This window comes from Pavona decussata, unplaced genomic scaffold, assembly GCF_977016875.1.
Source record: "Pavona decussata unplaced genomic scaffold, jaPavDecu1.1 SCAFFOLD_102, whole genome shotgun sequence".
NCBI lineage: Eukaryota > Metazoa > Cnidaria > Anthozoa > Scleractinia > Agariciidae > Pavona > Pavona decussata.
In genome coordinates this window covers 3,153,857-3,176,095 of record NW_028145517.1, presented here as the reverse complement: position 1 = coordinate 3,176,095, position 22,239 = coordinate 3,153,857, and the positions used below count along the sequence as shown (strand labels likewise).

General features: G+C 39.5%; 1 protein-coding gene across 1 annotated transcript in view; it reads right to left on the bottom strand.

Moving 5' to 3' along the window:
* The window catches only part of LOC146471661 (uncharacterized), a 58,130-nt gene that overhangs the window by 32,367 nt on the left and 3,524 nt on the right, over window positions 1-22,239 (bottom strand). Inside the window, exons 3-14 of the mRNA XM_085120181.1 lie at window positions 21,851-22,035; window positions 19,642-19,729; window positions 16,073-16,389; window positions 15,186-15,470; window positions 14,146-14,770; window positions 10,011-13,185; window positions 8,332-8,504; window positions 6,299-6,596; window positions 4,747-4,933; window positions 3,370-3,476; window positions 958-983; window positions 264-385 (exon numbers count right to left, since the gene is read on the bottom strand). Of these exons, the coding sequence (XP_084976307.1) occupies window positions 264-385; window positions 958-983; window positions 3,370-3,476; window positions 4,747-4,933; window positions 6,299-6,596; window positions 8,332-8,504; window positions 10,011-13,185; window positions 14,146-14,770; window positions 15,186-15,470; window positions 16,073-16,389; window positions 19,642-19,729; window positions 21,851-22,035 (5,588 nt within the window). The remainder of the gene's footprint in view (window positions 1-263; window positions 386-957; window positions 984-3,369; window positions 3,477-4,746; window positions 4,934-6,298; window positions 6,597-8,331; window positions 8,505-10,010; window positions 13,186-14,145; window positions 14,771-15,185; window positions 15,471-16,072; window positions 16,390-19,641; window positions 19,730-21,850; window positions 22,036-22,239) is intronic.

The window sequence follows — 22,239 nt, the reverse complement described above, 5'->3', positions numbered from 1 at the left end:
GATGATTATAGCCAACTCGGTGCTACGCGCCTCGTTGGCTATCTATTATCTCATATCCAACGCGCGCTCGTGGAATAATTGTTCATTAGATCACGTTATAAGTAAGAGACCCTAGTAGTGCAAGTGCTTAATAGAAAGAACAATAGCCTTGAATAGGTTTTCTCTTACCAGCAGAGCCTTCAAACTAACTTGCTCGTGCTGGTAGATTGTGAATCCCTTATAGAAAAGGACCGTTTCATATCATAAAACCAAGGCAAACAAACCTTAAGGTAGTGAACCTGGGTCCATTTTCTAGAGCAGATCTGGCCAAACTGTACCACCGTGTGAGGTCTAACGGCATCTGGCTGGCTTGCACTCTTCTCGATTGCTTCAGCAGTAGAAAGTGCTGTGAAGGAGAACACAGTGAATGCGCCGTACCTGGACCACTGTATAAATTTCTTGAATAATTTCTTTGGTAAAGAGGACGGAACAACAATCGCATTTATATAGTGTGGGTTTTGTACCGCTGCAATAACCAATCAGAATGCATGATTTACGGAATTCCGCCAGCTTGCGCACTAAGAAAAAATAATTACCCCTAAACACCCCAAAACGTGGCCAACGGCCACGTATTCTAAGAGCATGGTTTACAAAATGGCTCTCAATTTGCGTTGCTGCATGTGTGCGCCTTTTAAAACTGGTTATAGCTGTCACTAAACTGCCAACAAGAAAAGAGGGGGTTAGTGCTTCCCAGGTAGGGCAAACTCTTCTTGGGAGTAATGCATTTGCAACAGAAATTTCTATACCACATTACGTCACACGTAACATCACCCATAACAGGTAATACAGGGTACTGCCAATAATGAACAGCTCTGCTTAGTTCGTATTTTGCAACAGGAAATAGAAGATGTTTCCAGGGAAAAAGCGTTCCTTATCACCACAATTACACATGATTCAAATGATCAAAGACGCTCTTACCAGTTGACGGTTTAACCACTTTGGGTCTGCAACAAATTGGCAAAATTGAGTTTGCATTAGCTTAGCACCTTAGCAAAGATAAATTCAATAGTAAGAGTAATAGTCACTCAGTCGAGGTTGCAAACTACTTTTTGAGCTAGAAAAACATCACAAAGAATTCGATCAGCCCAAAATCCACTATTATTGATCTCTTGAGGAACACTGCCATGGTCTCAAGTCAGATAAAACCCAGCTCCTTAGAACCTCTAACTTCACTATATGCCAAGTAATGTTTAAAAAACGGGCAGGAGTGTTTTATCGGGTTTAAAACCACGAGGCGCAGACGAGTGGTTTTAGATCCGATAAAACACATGCCGCGAATTTTTTTTGAACGGCTTCAAAAACGTTCATGGAAAAACGTGTGTCAATAGAGTTCAAAACAATTACACTTTTGTGAACGTTGGAAATTAGCATACGAGAAAAACCCCGCATACTAATGAGGAGTGCTTTATCAGCTGATAAAACACCACATACTAATAAGGAGGAGGTTTATCGATATGAAGTCACTGCACGTGATGTATTATCGACCATTTGAATTATAAACGAGTTTTTGAAGTAGCTCTAATGTTTCAGATCTAGGATCCACTGTTTCTTTTGTTTGCTTATTGCTCCTCTATTGCTTCCTACCTTGCTTTCTTGCTTCCTTGCTTCCTACAACACTTCTAAATTCCAGTTCGATCTAGATATGGTGCGTTTTCTTGTTCTTCAAGTATATAACGCCCTACATATAATGGTGTTTGTCCCATGCCATAGAGAATACAGCCAATCAGAAAGGTAAAAACCCGTTGCATATTCTGCGGTATGCAACGGGTAGTATTCCACGAAAAAATCCCGGCGTTCCTCGCGGCCTACAATTTTTTCCCGACGAAAGATCGATTGAAGAGCCTGCGACAGGTCAACATTTTCATTCAGAGAAAAATACTGTCAACAACTAAAACATGGAAGAAAAAAACCCCAGTTTTGAACTTAATTTTGAATTCCTGGAACCAGATGTGGAACAGGAAAACAAAACCGATCAGTATGAGTGGCATGGTAAATTAGTTATGCAATGCTTTCTCGTGGTATACCGTGAATAGCCCACTCGTGACTTGATTTTTCTTAGTATACACACGTGCCTTTAGGCGAGTGTGTATAATAAGAAAAATCAAGTCACGAGTGGGATATTTCACGGTACACCACGAGAAAGCATTGCATAACTAGTATGTTTTTATAAATTCTCAAAAGTCACACTTTGAACTCAAGTGGCCCATATGGGGAGCACTTAAAGGGGCAATGTCACCTATATTTTGTGTCACTTTGAATAGCAAAAAAAAACATAGTTGAATTGATGGAAACGTTAAAATGATGTTCGGGTTTTGTTAACAATAACCCTACTAGCGCACAGAGACTAGTATTAATTGTGTTTGGCTGTGGATAGCTAGGCTGGAAATGGATTTCAACTTGAAAAACTTGGCCAGTTTTTTCCAAGTAGCTAAAAACTGATTATAATTTGTTCTTCCTTGGAGAAATCCCTTAATAATAATAATAATAATAATAATAATAATAATAATAATAATAATAATAATAATACTTTATTGAACACTCCCCAGAGGGGCTTTTCGGTGATCAATACATCATGTTTAAAATGAAAATAAGGTAAATTAATTATATATACATATAAGAACGATACATAAAAGGTAGAAAATTACTAATCGAAAGTCTATAAATACCTAAGTGTCCTGCAATATATGCTTAAGTTTACGCTTAAAAACCTCATGATTTTCACTAACTTTAAGTTCTTTATCTAAGCTGTTCCATAAACTGACAGCTCTGTACTGGAGGGACCGCTGACCGGTAGCTGTTCTGAATAAAGGGATATTCAACTGTTGTGAATTTCGTGTCACGCGACCGGAAGCTTGGCCCCTGGTAACTAGCTTGGATCTAAGGTAGCCAGGGGCGCAACCCGTCATACATTTGAAAGTAAAAACAGCGTCTCTTAGGTAAAGTTGCTGTGTTACAGTTAGCCAGCGTAACTCCCGTAGCACTGGAGTAATGTGATCGAATTTTCTCTTTCCACTTATTATTCGGGCGGCTTAATATTCCCTTCATTGTACTCGAACAGCAATGAGCACTTTTGACCAAAATACAGCACAATTACCGTGACAGTGCCCATTTAAACCATTTTCTGTGGCTTGAAGCAACGGGGAGTATCGCTACTCTCCACTAGATGGGAAGCTGGTCCATCGGAGGGCAGTTTGTCACCTATACACATGGCAAAGGCTTATGTCAAAGGAAACAACACAACAATGAAGACACCAGACTGACCACGAGCTACCAACCCTCCGATCTTTCCACCGAAAGCCCAATCGAAAGTCGAACGTGCGAACTACTTACCTTAAGTACTTGAGGCTGTCATCACACTCCTTGATTTCAGACAACAAACATCTGTGTCTAAGAATTTGTCTTATTTCCCGCAAAAACCTGTCCTTATTCTCGGACCACTGACAAAGAAAACAATAACCAAAATCAACAACTGAAACTATAGAGACAAAGTTTCATACGTGCCCTACTGCATGCTTAAAATCTTTCCTAATTGAACATACTAACAGCGAGTCAATAAGAATGATGTATTATTCATAACGACACAGGCATACTCGGAAAAAGGAAATCTGAGTGATCCTATCAGGAGTCGAACCTTAGACCTTCTGATTACTAGTTCGGATGCTCTACCACTGAGCTACAGGAGACTCGTGCATGGGAGCTAAGGCCATTAAACTAGGTTCATGGGACAAACATCCTGCATCCTACTGTGAGTCAATGGATTACAAGGCATTTGAAGGCACTTCGGCGAGTTTTTCTTTTTTAAGGGAAACGCAAAGTAAATCTCACCGAAACGAGCATTGTCATACCCTGGGGAACTTCAGCAATGACGATACTGACGACAACGAGGACGTCATAACACAATAGGTTTAATGGGCAAAAAAATAAATCGTTTTGCATGTGTGTTATAAATTTTGGTACTTTTTTTTTTTGCCGTCCTTTGCAAAACATACCTGAAATGGTCAAATTCAAGGTTTATGGAGAACGTGAGCACATAGCGGTCAAGTTCTTATCCTCTTTTTTAGCTTAAACGCTGTACCTATCAATTCATTTTCGTGATAATTTGGCTACATTGTAGAAGTTAAATGTGTTAGAATAATTATGAAATAGATATGATAAAGAACAAGAATTTACTTTTAAGCAAATTTGCTCTCGTTCCTTCAAGGCTTTGACATGAGAATAGGATTATTGGAGTTACTGCAAACGTCCCTAAAATTCTAACTTGTTTTGTGAACCATTTCTCCTTTTAATCGCGAAAAGGTGTAAACAAAAGTTAACTGGAGGGTATTGAACCAAGGGTGAATAGGCCATTTTACAGTTGTGTGCTTAGTGACTTGGCCTTGGATTGGAAGCGAGACTGGGGGTGACCTTGTTTTGATACAAACCTCACTGCTTTTCATATGTAGATCATGCTGTTCGTATGCTAACTAGTTTGCATTTACAGATGAAAAACATTGAGGTTGTATCAAAACAAGGTCACCCTCAGCCTCGCTTCCAATGCACGGCCAGGTCACTAAACACAACTGTAATTTGGGAATAATTCGCAGCATTCAGCATTTCATAACAACGCACCCAAAAACATCTTTCAGACTTCAAACATTTCTTTCAAGATGTGTTTTGCTTTTATAATACTCAGATTAGGTCTTAATGCACCCCTTAGCACACACCAACCTTTTCGGCCCGTGATTGGATCTTTTCTTCTATGAAAGTAGCGAAACCTTCCGACAGCCACTCTTCACTCCAGTCTTTGGCACCAACTTGAAGACCAAACCAAGCATGAGAGATCTCATGTGCCAGGCGCACTCGCATGCTGGCATCGCCGGAGAGAAGGGACTGGGACAGAAACACTAGGTTGGGGCTAACGATAATAAATAATAATAATAACAATGTTTAATGAATACATTTTCGCATTAGAAATGAATTGCAATGTGTTTACACTGAGAAAAAAAAATTACAAAGTCTATCTTTATGAGGCTAGGATTTACAAAATTTCTAATATTTATACTGTAACTTAAGATAACCCCCTAGCCAGTAGGTACAAATCCACAGTACTGGGATTTCCGAAACTTAATTTAAGTAAACAAAATTTCGAATACTTATACTATTCCTAGAGATTACCCCTAGGTACAATATTATAGTCTAAAAATTACAGTTAACTTTTCAAAGCTTATTTTGCGTTTGACATTTTGATGGTACTAGGAAAATAATTTCGTCCGAAACGCTCAGATCTGCATTTGAAAGATGTCAAGTGTAAGAATTTCTAACGAAACAGTCATGGGCAAATGCCCTGGCCTGAGATAGATATCGAAGGAAAAGTAGAAAACAGAAAATAAACAGACGAGTAAAGATGGCGAATTTCCAGATTATGAAAACGTTCACAAAACATGTCATTCTACCCGTTATAAAGCTGAGAATTTAAGATAGATTGAAAGGAACCATTTCTATTTTGAAGTTTTTCTCATAGACTCAAGTTCTGCAACTTTTGAGTGGGACCATTTGAACAAAAGCCATTCACCAGGGTCCCGTTTTTCGAAAGCCGTTTAATGCTTTAAACTGTAGTTAGTATTTTTATCTTAATTTTGAGTTTTGAAAGATTTTAATCACGAATCACTCAGTTTTATATTTTATAAAACAATTAACTTCAGTTAGTGTCTTTAACTGAACCTTAGTTGTGTCCCAGTTTTGAGCTGTATTTTAGTTTTATTTTAATGTATTTTTAACCTTTATTTTAAAGGACCCTCCTGAAAACCACCGTCAGGTGATTGGAGACCTCCTTTTAAAATATTGTTTTTTATTAATGCTAACAAACGATTAAAAGTTAACCAAGGTTTTTAGCTTGTTCGTTGAAAAAGTTTTTAAAAGCTGATTTTAAGGTAAAGGTAAACACTAGTCCAAGTCGAAAAAGAAGGGCAAAAAAATCTTTTGGAAAAAGTGATCCACGTTAACCGAGGATTGTTCAAATCGGGCTTTGAATACCTGGGCCCTGAACGTTCCTGAATTAGTGTGCTTATTACGATGCGGATGAAATCCTAAAGTGCGCCACGTGAAATCAAAGCAATTGATCTGTTCTGTTCAGTGGTGTCGTTTCTTGTGTCGTACAAATAAATTCCGTGAACAAAATCCTCCAATGTGACCATTCAAGCCAAACCTACTGAACTGCAGTTTGCTCTAATAACGTTTGTTTTTCAACTCTCACTATGCCCAAAAACCTCTCTTCACTAACCTTTTGAGACCCATGCAAGCAAAGCACTTGGGTAAAATTAACATATCCAAGCGTCTGAATGGATAAGGACCCAGGAGCTCGCAAGAAGCTTCCAGAAACTTGGGTGCGTAACCTAGCAACTCTCCTGCTGCACTGTCAATCAAACTGGGTGGGGCAAACAGGCGGCACGTGACAGGCACTTTGAGATTAACGCCATTTGCAGTGTCGGCGTTTCTTGACCGTTTGCATTCCCACCAACCCACCGCCACAGCCAAGGTTGCACATGGCAGAGGTGTGCCCATCTCATAGAGGTAGGTGACTGAAAGACAAAAACTAAAGCTCAATAGACCCTTCTCCAAAATGGCGGCCGAAAATTCAAATAAGACAAAATTAAAAACGTATACAAGCACTAGAAAGAGCACTTTGACTTTAGTAATCCTGCAAAGTTTCAGCATATCAGGTGTAATATCAGCTGAGAAAATATAAGTTGAAAATGAAAAATATAAAGACGTTTGTATGACTGGGGGTATGACGTATACCCCCAGTCATACAAATGTCTGTAAATTTGTCAAATTTCATCTTACATTTCCTAAGCTGATATAAATAAACAATAGCCTCCATTTGGCGCGAAAATATGCTCAGATAGTTGTCCGCGGACATTATCTGTTCCGAGAAGCGAACAGTTTTCCGAGAGCGAAGCTCGTGGAAAACTATGAGCTTCGAGGAGCAGATAATGTCTTTCGCAACATGTAGCAACGAGCTTGAGTATTTGAACATTCCGTTTAAGAACAGTTTACCATCAAAAACGTTCATAGCGTATGTTGTTTTCTGATACTGCTTTATCGACCAGCAGGTTTATCTCCTTTTCTGTCTCAAAAGCAAACCGTTCCCCCATCTTGAAATATAATTAAAATTGCAATTTTGACGCGCCTTGAAATTGGGGAATATCATCGGATATTCCCCAGTTTTAGCTGGGATATATTCGGTCACGTGAGGCGTTTAGACCAATCGCGCGCGAGCGAAAATATATGATGGATTATAACACCTAATATGCTGAAACGTTGCAAGGTTACCAAGTAAAGGTGCTCTTTCCAGTGCTGGTATCAGTTTTTCATTCAGTTCAATTTTAACTCATTCAAATCTGTTGCCGCCATTTTGGAGAAGAGTCTATTAACCTCCTCCCTTGAAGTCTGATTTAACATAACTCTCCTGTCTTCTCTCAGCCTTTTAATCTCAGTCAAGTCTAATGTACTGTAGCAAAAAGACTAGCAAATCTCTTACGAACTACTTCTCTGAAGTATTTTAGACTATGGAACAGTTTGGACAACTCCCTTAAGCTCTGCGACACCGTTCAAACGTTTAAGCGTAAATTAAGAGCTAAGCTACTCGTTGCCTTCCTCTCAGGTTCTTAATTGATTCTTATAGCTATTGTTTACTGTCGACTATTTTATTCTGTAGCTTTTTATCATTATTCATATCTAATTTTTATTCTTGTATTCTTATTGTGATTTTAAAACTGCTCTAGCTTTAATTTAGTCATTAGTTGTAATACATAGAATTTGTCATTGAAAAGCCCTCTTCAGGAAGTGTCAATAAAGATTGAATTGTATTGTATCTGAAACATCAATGGGCAATACCTTTAACAGAATTCAAAGGAGAAATTCGCCGGCTTCTCCTCAATATTCTGGTAAATGAAAAATGACTATATTGAAACACCTATTATAGTACAGAAAAAAGGTTAAAACAATTAGTTGAAAATTTTTGTTTTTCGTTAATTTTACTCGTGATTTCTTTACCTCCCCTAAATTCTATTTGTTCTGTCTTTGATTGTAATAACTGTAATAATATTAATTTTATCCTTAAACAGTTGTAAGTCTGGCCCGCCTAGATTACCTCTGGCTACCTGCGGGCCAGTCTCTCTGTTTTGCTAAATTTTTGAATTCTTGAATAAACTTGAACTTGAAAAGACCTTTTAAGGGGTCTATAGATGCCACGTTGAATTTCAACACCACATATTCCCTTGGGGAAGGGAAGGAGAAGACGTTTAGCCTTACCTTGCCCATCTTTCACAGCGGTTTTGCCAATAAGTTCATTCCCGCTCATCAGCACAACACAACCCTCAGGCACATGAATGGATGCCTGCCATGTTGACATGGCAACTGGAGGCTCCTGACACGGCATCAATGATCGATTGTTGATGTATGCTCCTGGAGAGTACACACAAGGCCTGGCAAAAAATAAACAAACAATGTGAATAATACATCATTCTCATTAATTAACCAGGCTTAAAATATTCCATTGCATTTATTTCCATTGCGTATATGCCACACATGACATTCCAATCCTAGCAGTATGCAGGATGTTTGTCCCATGAACCTAGTTTAATAGCCTTAGCTCCCACGAGTCTCCTGTAGCTCAGTGGCAGAGCATCCGAACTAGTAACTCCTGATAGGAGCACTCAGATTTTTTTCCGAGTATGCCTGTGTCATTTCCTGAATAATACATAATTCTCAATGTGGAAATTATTAACAAAGCGTACACACACACATATAACATATCACATGGGTGTACAGATATGAAGTTTGTTTTGGAGCATGGGATTCCATAACAAGGTGAAACAGAAAAGGAGAAATGCAGCTGTGTATTCTGTTTGCTGCTAAAAGAAACCTACGAAATTCAAAAGATTTCCAACCATTCTACAAAGAATTTCGTGGGCTGCCAAAATTTTGTCTGAAGATAGTCATATTAGACTACACGAACGTTTCAAATTATTTCAGAAAGTTTCTGAAGATGTTTTGATTACAAACCATTGACCTATTCCGTTTGGTAATAAATGCCACGATGTTGATAACTTTCCTTTTCGGTATGTGAAGAAAGAAAGACGAAATGTACGTAATTAACTGAAATTGATATTACAAAAAAGTTTTCAATTGTCAATGGTTCGATGGTACCCATTTATTTACCTGGTCCCAGTTGACCACTTGATCCAACAGATAGAGTGGTTTTCAATTGAGTGTCGTAAAACCAAAACCAAAGTAATTACTCCGGCCAATCGTAACAGATGTAAACAACGCAACGAGCCAATCAGAATTCGAAGCAAATACATGTAACTGGCGCCAAGCGCGGGAAAACGCGTGCGGCAAAAACACAGTTGGTTTTGGTTTTGCTTCTCGTCAGTTGAGAAAGTGGCGCGAGTTTTGTTAACCAATCACAGAGCATAGTAATGCAAAACCAAAGCAAACGCGAAATTACTTTCGAAACTCAATTGATAACCGCTCTAAGTCACTATCGAGTGGATGAAATGTATTAGTTGCACTACATTTCATACACTGTATAAAGTAACCTGCTCTTTGAACAACTGTAATCTTGGACAAAACGGTTGTAACGCTTTTTATCGACCCACAAATTCCACCGCTACAGTGATACATCAACAAATCAGACCCCCACCCTCCCCTCCCCCTTCCATCAGTGTTGGTCCACCGCACCACAAAAGGCTGGGTAATCGTCCGACCTTCAAAGTAAAATGAGAGTGAGGGGGAGGGGAAGTGAAGGTTTGCTACCCTTCAGACGGTGTTTTCCTTAAGGGACATTGAAATCTATGCGCACAATTCACAACTGGTTTTGTCCACGATTTTAGGTCCCAAATACAGTGGTATTGTTTACTCTATAGCATTTTTCCGCATCTCTGCCAACAAAGGATAACATAGTTTTTATACCAAATTCTCTCACTCACTTGCCGTCTTGATCTGTGGCCCATGTAAGCGACTTTCCCTCCGGACTCGTGTGATATTTAATCCAGATACACCTGGGCCAAGCCTTACCAGTCGCATCAAGTTTCCAAATCCGGACAAACCACCCGTGCACTGAATATCGAAGACCCTTAAATGGCAAAGGGTTCTGAGAGTTGTCCCCCAGGATGTCACCAAGGAAACCATTTAACACCCCAGATGTGGATGCACTGTTTTCTTCTTGGCCAAAGAATGTCAATTTGAAGTCCTCAGGAAGAACAACTTCACTCACTGATTCAATGTTCACCAGAGTGCTGTCCAAAGTCATTTGGAACTGCCTTTTGGTTACTTCTTCGTTGCGAGGTTTAAGAAATAACACAATGCTCCCTTGCATGATTTTCTCACTGAATTTGACGGATAAGTCCAATATGTAGTGCTTCACAAGGACTTCATCCACGTTGGCCATCAATGGCAAATCTTTACTTTTGTCCCAGTCACTACGTGTTGAACTTAGGGACTTTTCAACCCTTTCATCGCATTTAGATTCACAGTTAGATTCACTTTTACATTCATGCTTCAGTTTTTTGACATCACAAGAAGAATCAATTAATGAAGGCCTTTTTCTAGCACAGCTGCGATCAGGACTATTAACACCCACGTTTGTCGCCTCCAAAATTTCAAACAAATTCGTGTTCTTGAATTGAACATCTTCTGAATTTCTGACACAATCAGATTCAATTTCACTTTCCATTTGACTAGCTCTGATAATACTTTCACCAGATGTATTTCCAAGAAATGATTGAGCACTCGTGGAAGGCACTTGAGACATATAAGCATGAGCCGTTTCCTGAAACTGAGCAGTGACTGAACTTTCTACAGCATCACAAAGGGTTTCACATTCCGTTTGACTAGGCCTAGAAGCGTGTTCATTGGATGAATTTTCAGTACTTAAATCTGACGCAGAGGAGCTTGCAGTCAATGACGAAATTTCGGTCGGATAAACACTACGAACTTCCTTGGCAAAACTTGTATTCGCAAGTTGATTAGCTTCTATGTTTCTCGCACAAGCAGATTCAGTTTCACATTCCCTTTGACAGGGTGTGGAAATGGCTTGAACAGCAGATGTAGTTCCAAGATTTACATCTGATACCGATGAGCTCGCAGTTGTAGAAGACTTTTCTGACACATCAACACAACCAGTTTTCTTGGCAGGTTTGGAGTTTCTCACAGAATGAGATTCGGTTTCACCTTCCACATGACTAACCATATTAGTGTGCCCACCAGATGCGTTTCCAAGGTTTAAATCTGACGAAGAAGGGCGTGCTGTCGTGTAATTCTCTTTCCCGCTGGTCGCTCCAAGACATTTGTTTCTACTTTCTAAGTTTCCGCCAGACATGCTGTCCTTTTTTACAGACATCAGAACCTCTTTCTTTCTTTTCTTTCTTCTTTTTTTAGGAGGATCTTGAAAGCCCTCCTTCTCCTCTACGCATTTCTGCTCTTTACAGTATGTTTTGAAGTTTTGAAGCCACGTCTGGAATGGAACGTTAGTTCCAGTTCCATAATGAAGAGAGCTGCTGCTATTCATAGTGGATGTTTCCACTGAGGATCTTTTCGGCTCCAAGTCATCAACTTCGTTACCACTGTCCGATGAAACAAAAGACTTATCTTCATCATCATCTGAACTTTGTTCACCCTCAGAGAAGCCTTCATTAACAGTTGAAGATGGTTTCTCGTCACAAATTACACTAACTGGCTTCGTGTAAAGCTCGTTGTCATCTTGGTCAAGTTGCATTGTACTTACTGACTCCTCTGACGATCTCTCACCATGGAGGAATGTACTGATTATTGATGATTCATTTTTCAGACATGCTAAACCAACTAGCTTCTCGTCAAGTTGGTCTCCATCGTGGTCGAGATTAGCTGCACTCCCACCTTCCCCGGCCAAGGCTACATCCTCCCAATTTGAAGAGGTTGACAATTCCTCCCCATGGCACACTAAACCAGCTGGTTCCTTGTCAACCGTGATATTTGAAAAATCCTTGGCAACAGAAATAACACCAACTGACTCTTTCCCGGCCAAAGAAGAATCTTGTAAAACTGTTTTTATGCTTGTTAACTCTTTTTGAAAACACAGTAAGCTAACTGGCTCCTTTTGAGGGTTGTCCGGATTCAATATATTTCCAACTTCTGCCAAAGTTGTTTCTGCCAAAATCGGGCTGACAGTGGACAAATCCGTATCAAGACATGCTAAACTAACTGGTCCCTCACTGTCCAGTTTCATTCTATGTCTCTCCTCTTCTGGCCAATCTGAATCTGTCACGGCTGGGACTATCGTCGAAGATGGCTTGACAAGACACGTCACACCAACTGGCTTCTTGTCAAGACCTTCATCGTTATGTACCATCTTTGATGCACTATCTTCCTCTGGCAAGCTGGCGTCTTTTAAAAATACGCCCATGGTTAAAGATTCATTCTGCAGACACGCTAGACCAAACGGCTCCTCATCAAATTCATCTTCATTATCACTGTTTAGCTTTCCTTCCTCTTCTGATGAGCTAGAGTAGTCTACAAGTCCAGTGGCAACCAAAGACGGCTTCATATCACGTGTTACACTTTGTGGTTTCTTGTTTACTGCAAAGATCTTGTCATCAGAACTCGACAATCCCCTGTTTCCGTTCCTTTCTGGAGGGCTTGCTTCAGTCACGACCGTCACATGATCTGGTTCTTCAACTCCCAAGCTGGGCTTCCCGTTTACGTTAAGGACATCATTCTTCTCATTTCCCAATACAAGGCTATTCTCCTCCTTGCGATGTGGTTCACGTGTATCTGCGTTTGCTTCTTTTCTTGACGTGCCTTCATTCGTGGGAATTGTTGTGGTGATGGATGAGGAGCCTCCTTCTACACTAGATGTTGGGAGTTTATCACCAGCACTGGATGACCCAATGTGTTCCTCTCGTTCACGATTTGATTGCAATGCTCTTGAGTCATTGGAAGGTATGCAGTCACTTGCCTGACATGAACGGATCATCGAAACAGGCCTCCCAGAATTTGATGCTGGTGACAGCAAATGTAGACCACATTTTCTACTCAAGCCTGAAAGCACATGACACGTCTCCATATAGACTTCTTCCAGTGTCCACGACGACAGGCCATGACCAACCGGCTTGTTGCTGTATACAGCTGTAAATACAATACACTAAAGTTAGGACACTTTCCAACTCACTTACAAATACCAGCAAACGCCGCAAATTCTACATACTAGTTATACAAGGGCCTTTGTACTACGAGAGACTAGCTTGCCTTTAATACAACACGCCTTTTGTTGAGTGTACAAAAAGAGCTTGTGTGTATAGAAATACAAGCAAGGCCACACGTGGGACGGTACACCTCGAGAAAGCATTACACAGCAGAGTCATCATGTTCCACTACCTTCACAAAGTTTCCATTACGTTACTTTGACTGGGTAAAGATTAGCCAAAGATTTTCATCAATTCTGCAAAATTATGTGCGAAATTCAACTGATTCAGACATATTTTGGAATTGTTTTAACATTGTTGAAGACTTCGGCCACTTTCTGAATATTTACTCAAAACATTCTGAAGCAATAATTTTTAATGGTCATTCACACATTCCCAAACATTTTCTGAACTTTTTAAAAACACTGATGACTGTCGAGGGTTTCCAAGAAAGAAGTAAAGATTTTTTAACAGTACACCACAAATAAGCCATTACAACCCTTCACCACCAGTTCATTTTATTAACCTGATGTAATTTTGTCACATCCCACTTGATGCCACGCAACATACAACAGCTCATTAGCATTCTGGGCCCAGTTGTTCAAAGCTCGATTAAGCTAATCCTAAGTTGACGTGAACTTTGATGCGAGTATTTTTACTAATCCGTAAGGATTTGTCCAAAAGATTTTTGTTCTTAAGTTTTGCCCTAGACTTTTCTTTACCATTAGCTTAAAATGAGCCTTTAAAATCATTTTTAATGAGCAAGATGAAAAACCTCGGTTAACTTTTAATCGTGGATTAGTGTTAATCGGCTTTCGAACAACCCGGCCCTGAAGGCTTGTATTATTCATTGTATGAGATAAGACTTCATTAATGTTTGTATCAGTTGTTCAAGGTACTGTACCTGATGGAATTCCTTTTCCAGCTAGTCTATTCCCATTCTCGCCAACAGCAAGATGGATCATGTAGAGTAATACAGGAAACGACGCTGAGCAGTTTCGGTTTCCATTGTCGACCAGTCCAGTCACAGCCAGATGACCTTCTGAAAGCCCCTTGCCAGGTTCAGCTGCAGATGCACGAACGTCTTGGATTTCTTTGAGTTTGTTCTTAATAACATAGGCCTGCATTGCGGTAACATGCTGAAAATGAACTCCGTAACAAGTATCACCACCTCTTTGATTATTCCATTTGTTAATAAGATCTACAAGCTCAACGTTAGGTCTGGAGAACATGGGCCCTATCGCTATGAACAGAACTTTAAAATCATCGCAAGGTAACAGGCGTAGATTTTCCTTCAAAGACCTATTGAGGAGGCATGTTTCATTGTGTTTCATACGTTGAACTGTATACTCAAGCTTCACGTCTGAAGCTTTTCGCACATGAAGATTTGCCGCTATAGCATCAGCGAGGGCAACATAAGAACCAGGAGTACTCGTTGCATCAGATTCTTTGGATGGTGAACTGGCATCTTCATCTTGAACAAGAAGAACCACTCGAACTGATGACATGACAAGGCCGGGCGGAGTAACCTAAAGAGGTCAACCAAGATTCTCATTACCTTTTCACTGCCTTCCAACTGGAGTCATGTAACATGGGTCTAACGTTGTAGTCTGTGGAATAAATCCTAAAGTGTGACCATTCATATCGAAGCTGCTGGACAGAACATTCTTGATGTCTATTGTGCTGTACAGGGTGGTGTATTATTTTGAGTTTGGGGACAAAATCGTGAAGTATGACCATTCAAATGAAAGCTACTGGACTTTATGTTACTGTGGTGTTCTTTAGTTTTCAGAAACGAAATTTAAGAATTCTCTCCACTTTCCGTCCCCCTCCCCCCACCCGTCTGCAAATCCATGTAAGTAACTATATCCACTGAACACAGGCCCCTGTTTCCATAGCCTATGGAGTCACAATCTTGGTGAGGAATTCAAAGGCGTATTCTACCTGGTCTTCTTTGCCTTCTCTTAAAAGCCTTTCATCCACATTACCCGGGTTCAAAACCTCCAGGCCCATCTCTCTTGCCAGGTCTGGAAATCCCTCAGTGCATGCTCTGTCCACTGCTTCCCGTAACTGTGTACCACAAGTCCCAGCAACAACACTGGGAAGCATCGTCGATAACATCAAATGCAGATCAGCCACTTGAGAACCAGTCTCGTAAACCTCTTTTGTACTGCCGCTAAGAGTACATCGCAGTTTAGTCTTCAGCCATTCTGCATCTACCGGCCAATCCTGCAATGTAAAGCAGTTGGCATGTATGTAATTACTCTAGCTAATCACAACAACGTATACAGCGCAATGAACAAATCAGGATTCAAAGCGAATGCATGTTACAGGATTCACTCGCGGGAAAACGCGTACGAGCAAGTCACGATTGGTTTTGCTTTTGCTTCTCATTGGTTGAAAAAGTGGCGCGAGTTTTGCCAACCAATCAGAGAGTGCATAAGGAAAACTTACTCAATCTAGAAAAAAATTGGCGCAGTGCTAAGAGCACTCACCTCTCCCACTGATGTTGCCCGAGTTCGATTCCCGGACTCCTCATCAAATGTAGGTCGAGTTTGTTGTTGGTTCTCGTCCTTGCTCCGAGAGGTTTTTCTCGAAGTTCTCCGGTTTTCCCCTCTCCTCAAAAACCAACATTTCTAAATTCCAGTTCGATCCGGAATCTGAGGGCCACAGGTTTGTCAGTCGTAATGAGACTGTTAACTGTCACCCTCGTTAAACAAAGTTCATTTATATCTTTGATTTCATTTATTTACTGGGATCCTCACTCATTTAATTCAGAACCACCCCTTATCCAGAAAAGAAACACTTATTCTGAAAGCAAACATACTTACTACATGAGAACTATCTAACTTCAATGTAAAGCAGGACGAAATGTGCACAGCCATCACAGCATCCTTCAGCACATTCTGACAAGCCATTACAAAGTCATGCAGAGAGCAGAACTCTTCAAATCCACACTGCTTTCCAACAGCAAATGGCGTACAGGAGAAAACTTGTCCTTGACAGCTTGAGTGACAGCTCAACACCGCAACAACTTCAACTGTTGGCCGGTGCTTGTTCAGGAACTTCAGCTTTGCAATGCACTCCATTAATTCATGGCGACTCACAAAGGTTTGAGTGATTACCAGGCAGCCATGCTCCTTCAGCCCTGTGAAAATGGAAAAGAAAAGGAAACAATAATAATGCGGTAATACGTTAATACAAAACGTATTATACACTTTTTTTTCTCACGAGAACATTTTTCATAAGAACGTCGAGCAGAGATTGCTCCGCACATGTCTAATATACACCACGTCTAGACTTCCAGCGACTCCACTGACTCTCTTCCACTCGTGTCCACTCGATCCGTGCGACACCAAAAGACACCTGTTGGTAAGGTATGCTTAATCCCAAAACACAACTAGGTTTCCAGTAATCCAGTGGACTACAAGGTTATATGACTAGACTCTATTAGAGTGTATAGGACAACCCCATCAGACTAACCAAAATTTTAAGAAGATATTATGAATAACCCTAGGCTGAGCGGTCACTTAAGAAAGTTTTTATTTAGACGATTCATTAGAACTTTCAATTGACCAGTACGATGCAGGTAAAATAAATTGCAGAACTTTAGTCTATACAGACCAATTAACCCAAATGCCGAGAACTGGCTGGTACAATATCTTGTTTGCAGCAGTAAATTGAGGAATTTCAGTAGAAGTTTGTGTGAAGATGGGCAAAACTTGCCCGTTTCCTTAGAAACATGTATAAAAATTTGCAGAATTAACGACCATACAACCTCGCTATTTTAAAAAGGAAAGACCCTCAAACTTGACCTTTTTACTAATTTTTTAAGGAACCCTTTCCCAGTAGTATCAGTGGTTTGCATTACCGTGTCTACATCAAAATTTTACCATGATACAGGAGAATTACTGGGTACAAAGTGCTGTTAACATGATGAGATGATCAAATGCGCTTTACAGTATGAAGACACTCTCTAGATGGAATTGGAATATAGAAATGATGCTCTTTGAGAAGAGGGAATCAGACTACCTGGAAAAAAACTTTTGGAGCAAGGACAAGAACCAACAACAAACCCAACCCACATATGACGTCAAGTCTGAGAATTGAACCTGAGCCACACTGGTGGGAGGCGAGTGCTCTCACCACTGCGCTATCCCTGCTCGACCCCAAAATTGATCCATACTGGGAGCCTGCCTTTACTGCTTGCTTTTACTAACTGAGTTTTTACAAAAACTGTCCAAATTCCCGCGCGCTGATTGGCTCGTAGCTATTGTCTATAAGAGTACAGACAATAAAAATGACGTCAGATGTAACGCGCACGCTTTCTCAACGAAAACAATAGCCAATTCCACTCGTACTTTTTCCATGTTATTGTAAAAAACAAATCGACGGCAGTTTTCTATGGTCTATACTCTTATAGACCATAAAATGACGCCATAAAATGTCCAAAACTTGGCAGTCAAACCACTCGCCTGCGGCTCGTGGTTCCACTTGAGTTTTGAACATTTTTGATGTCATTTTATGGTCTATAAGAGTATAGACCATAGAAAACTGCCGTCGGTTTGTTAATGATAACTAAAGGTAAATTGGCCACTGTGAAGAGATACAAAAGCTGACATTTTAAGCATTACTGATATGCTCTGACAAAGGGCTAACACTTGAAAGGGTGCCTGGAAAAAAGCCCTTAGTGACTTCTGACAAATTGCTAGATTCTCCTTCCAAATTGCCTTATATTCACTTGTGAAACAAAAGGAGAATTTGACCTTACATCAAAAGTCACTTAGGGCCTTGTTCCATGCACTCCTTCACTTAAAACATCATCATTTGTATCTATTCACGATAGCCAAAGCCAAGCATTCATTTTCACTCCCCCACTGACCTACAGTGTAACACCACAACTTTTTTACTGTAGTATACCTGCCAACTCTCACGCATTATGCGTGAGTCTCACGCCTGGGGACTAATGACATCGATCTCACGCATCAAGGAAAGTATCTCACGCCTGACTCACAAATCCAGACGAGTTGTTCTAAAAATCTTCATTTCATTTCAGATTTGAAATGTATTATTTCCTTGCTCCTTATAACAATCGCAAAAGCTTTCAACCGGCGTATCCAATCGATGCAATCGATAATCGATGCAATCGATAATCGATGACAATCGATGACAATCGATGTCAAACAATACCAATCGATATAAATTAATCGATTGATATTGATAATCGATGACCAATCGATGGCAAAGATTCGTGTGGTTATCGATTGGTATCGATTATCAATACCAATCGATAGATAAATTGGTATCGATTGGTATCGATTGGTTGCAGATTGACGAAACCGGATTCGACGCATAAAAAACACAACTTTGTACGCAGTAATTATAAACACATTTTAACGTCAATGCCCCGTCCACAGGATTCCTTTTTTTTTTGACAAATTAAAAGTTTGTTCCATGGGCCAATCTATAGACTTCAAAGAACGGAAAGTGGTTGCATCGTGCCTTCACAGAAAAATTCTGGTAACAGAAGTTGTACTTTTGCAAACAATGAAATTGCCAACAACAGCAGCATGAGTTGTTGCAAAATAATGAATAAAGCAGCAATACCTAGCCTTATAATAACAAACACAAAGACTGATCACATACATACAAACTTAAAAATCTATGAAGGCGCCAATTGTGTCTAAAAGAAATAAAATATGCAGCAAAAGATTTAAAAGACGTTCCTTTTTTCATCCTAGTAGTAAGCGATGAGCCATTTTAGTTTGGTGTTTGGTATATTCTGGGTCGGAATTTGTTTTACCAATTTCGTCCCCAGGGCTTCCTAAAAATGACAGATGATCGGACAAGTAGCGTGCGTGACATCTGTTCAAGGTTGCTGAGCCAATCGATAGCAATCGATGAACAGTTTTTGTGTGGTTATTGACTGGTCATCGATTGGCCGATACCAATCGATACCAATTAACTAATTTTATCGATTGATATCGATTGATCGATTGAATTTCCGATCATCGGTTTCCATCGATTGGATACGCCGGGCTTTCAAATGTCTACAATCCGTTCGAATCGTAAGTGTTCAAAGGTCGTCGGAATATCGTCGGACATTTTCGGCAACGTTCCGGAAGTCTTCGGAAAATCGTCGGAAATCTTCGGAAGTGGCTCGGACGTTTTCGGAAATCCCGGTCATGATGAGACAAAAATCTCACGCATTTGACTCAAAGAAAGTTGGCAGATATACTGTAGTATATATTGGGGGTAGTATATATAGATTGGGGAGAGGATGGAATGAGACCTAAAATTTTTTAATTAATTTATGAATTATTTCGGTCTCTAGAAGGGCCTACAAAACACAAACAGTATAACACACAATTCTCAAAATGTCATGAATGCAGACTTATACCTTCAGCCATATATGCTGCTTTAAGAAACAGTGAGATCCAGTCACCAAACTGAGACTGTGGGTCTTTGAGATTAAAAACAGCAAGGACCTGAAAGGACAAAAGACAAAACTGGAATGACAAAAGGTTAATATGTTATCTTTGTGCTGTCATGTTAATTTTCAGTTACTAAGTAGTCGTGAACCCAAACTGATTTTGCCCCCTCTTTAAATTAAATACAAACAGGAATTTGTTTCTTTTGGAAGATGTTTATGAGCGCATCAATTTGAGAGGGGTATTTAGAGGCAAAGGAATATCCAAACTAGTAATCCAAACTAGTCATCGGAAGGTCATAGGTTTGACTCCTTGTGGGAGAACTCAGATAAATTTCAGATTTCTGAGTATGCCTGTGTCATTGACCAAAAAAACATATTTTTCAAGAAATGTCTATATTGTGCAGTTCCAGAAAATATCCATACCCAGGGAAGGTTTTCTGTTTTGCACCCCCATCCCCCCAGGAAATTCCAATTTAGCTTCATGCTTTGCTTCTAAAATTTTGACTTTTAAGGCCCCCTCCTCCTAGGAATTTCCTATGACCTTCCATGGGGTGGGTATGAATTTTTTCTGGAATTGCATATTTGCGGTAAATAGGGTGCATACAAATGCATGCAAATTTATTAAGTTAAAATAAATGTTTCTGGACATTTCTTTCAAAACAATATGCAACTTTCTCCTGAAATTTATTTTAATTTGTGTGTTAAATGGGGATCTATGTTTGCTTTTTTGCCTAAAGGATGAATTTTGAAGGATCTGATCACATGAAACTGCCACTACATTAAAGCAGAGAATGATATAGTCAAATTCTCAAGCAAATTTGCATTTGCACAAAAATTTAAAATACCTTATAAGGTTTAGCATACAAATTCCGCAGTGCAGGCAAAACCAGGTAATTTGGAATGTTTTACTGACTTTTGGGCCTAAAAAGCAATATACACCCCTTTTGTACAAAACCATTCAGTTCTAAATTTTACAAAACCCGGCCTTCCAAAAAACATAACTTCGAACATGGCTAAAAGTTTGGCTGTGTTTGGAAACTGTATGTTTGGCTTCTCAACAGAGTTGATAAGTAAGCTTAGGGTATATTTACATTTATTTACACTCAACTTCGTCGGCACGGTCATCAAACGTCACACCAACGTTAAAAATGATACAAAAAGCTAAAAATAATGACAATTACATAAGTTAAAAATATAGATAAATAAATACTGTAAATACAAAAATAATTGAAATACCTAGATCATTCAGTAAAACACTCTGAAATCTTGGTTTCAAATGTCTCTAAACAATCACTTTCAACAATGTCTTTCAATAGTTTGTTCCACATCCTCAGGGTGCGTGGGAAAAAGGAAAAAAAATATACATCCTTTGTGGCATTCACATTAAAGAATTTATTAAACGGTATACCTTTCATTCTCAACCCTGTTGAGAGACCAAACCTTTTGTTTCCACTCCTCATCGACGCAGCACCACAGTTTCTTTAGAAACTAACCCCTTATCCATTTGAAAACTGTAGCCTGTACACAGCCAACCATAGCTGAGAAAAATTGGGAACAAGCAGCTGTACACAGCCGGCTAGATAAATTTAATTACCAAAAAGTTCCAATAGTAACGATCCCTCAAAGGTAATTTTGTCAAAACTTTGTGGCTTGTAATAAATCCTGAAAATAGTGAGCCCCCAAAAGTAGCGAGACCAAGGGTTTTTTTAATTACCTTATACGCATACCAAATGCCTACAGTGTATATTGTTTTCCCATTCACAGTCAAATTTTTAATGTACAATGCTAATATCTTTGTGCATTGGCAAATTGATCACGATAAGGCACTTTACTTTATTACTTAGGTATCACTGTTACATACCCTCTATTTATAAAATTAAATGCCATCTTTATACCATAAAATACAAAAAATTGTGGTTTTTTTATATGTTGTTTATTTTTCAATTTGGAAAAAAGAGCTAGCACTAGCTTTGTTTCATGGTTTTTGTTCCCCGAAAATTATGACCTACCACAAGTAATAACCCTCCCCCCCCCCCCCCCCCGAAAGTAACAAGTGCCAAAAGGCTGCTAATTCCAAAAGTAATGAGGGTCGTTACTATCGGAACTTTACGGTATACCATTATAATTTCATTCCACCAGCAGAAAGCAACACCGCAAAATATTAACTAGTCAATACCTTTCTTGTTCCTTCAGTCAACTGTTGTGTATCAATCCAATGTTGACATTCCACATAGTGATGGCTGGCCACCTGATCAAGTGTTCCAGAATCAATTTCTTTCATGTAATGGTGAACCTCTTTACCAACATGCCTCTCCAGGACTCTGACATTCTTCAGGGTGTTCAGAATCCAGCAAGGCTTCCCTTGGAAAATAATTTGACTAAAATTGATTAACATTATAATTGTGAAACAACACTGATCCATAGACGGTGGTTGCTTAAATCACAAAAATATTAAAATCCCTTCAAAAAGAAAATATCATTTTTCTAAATCAAAACATTGATCCCTACAATAACCAAATTTAAAAAAAAAACCTTAAATTCATGCCTTGTGGCAGTCAAGCTTAC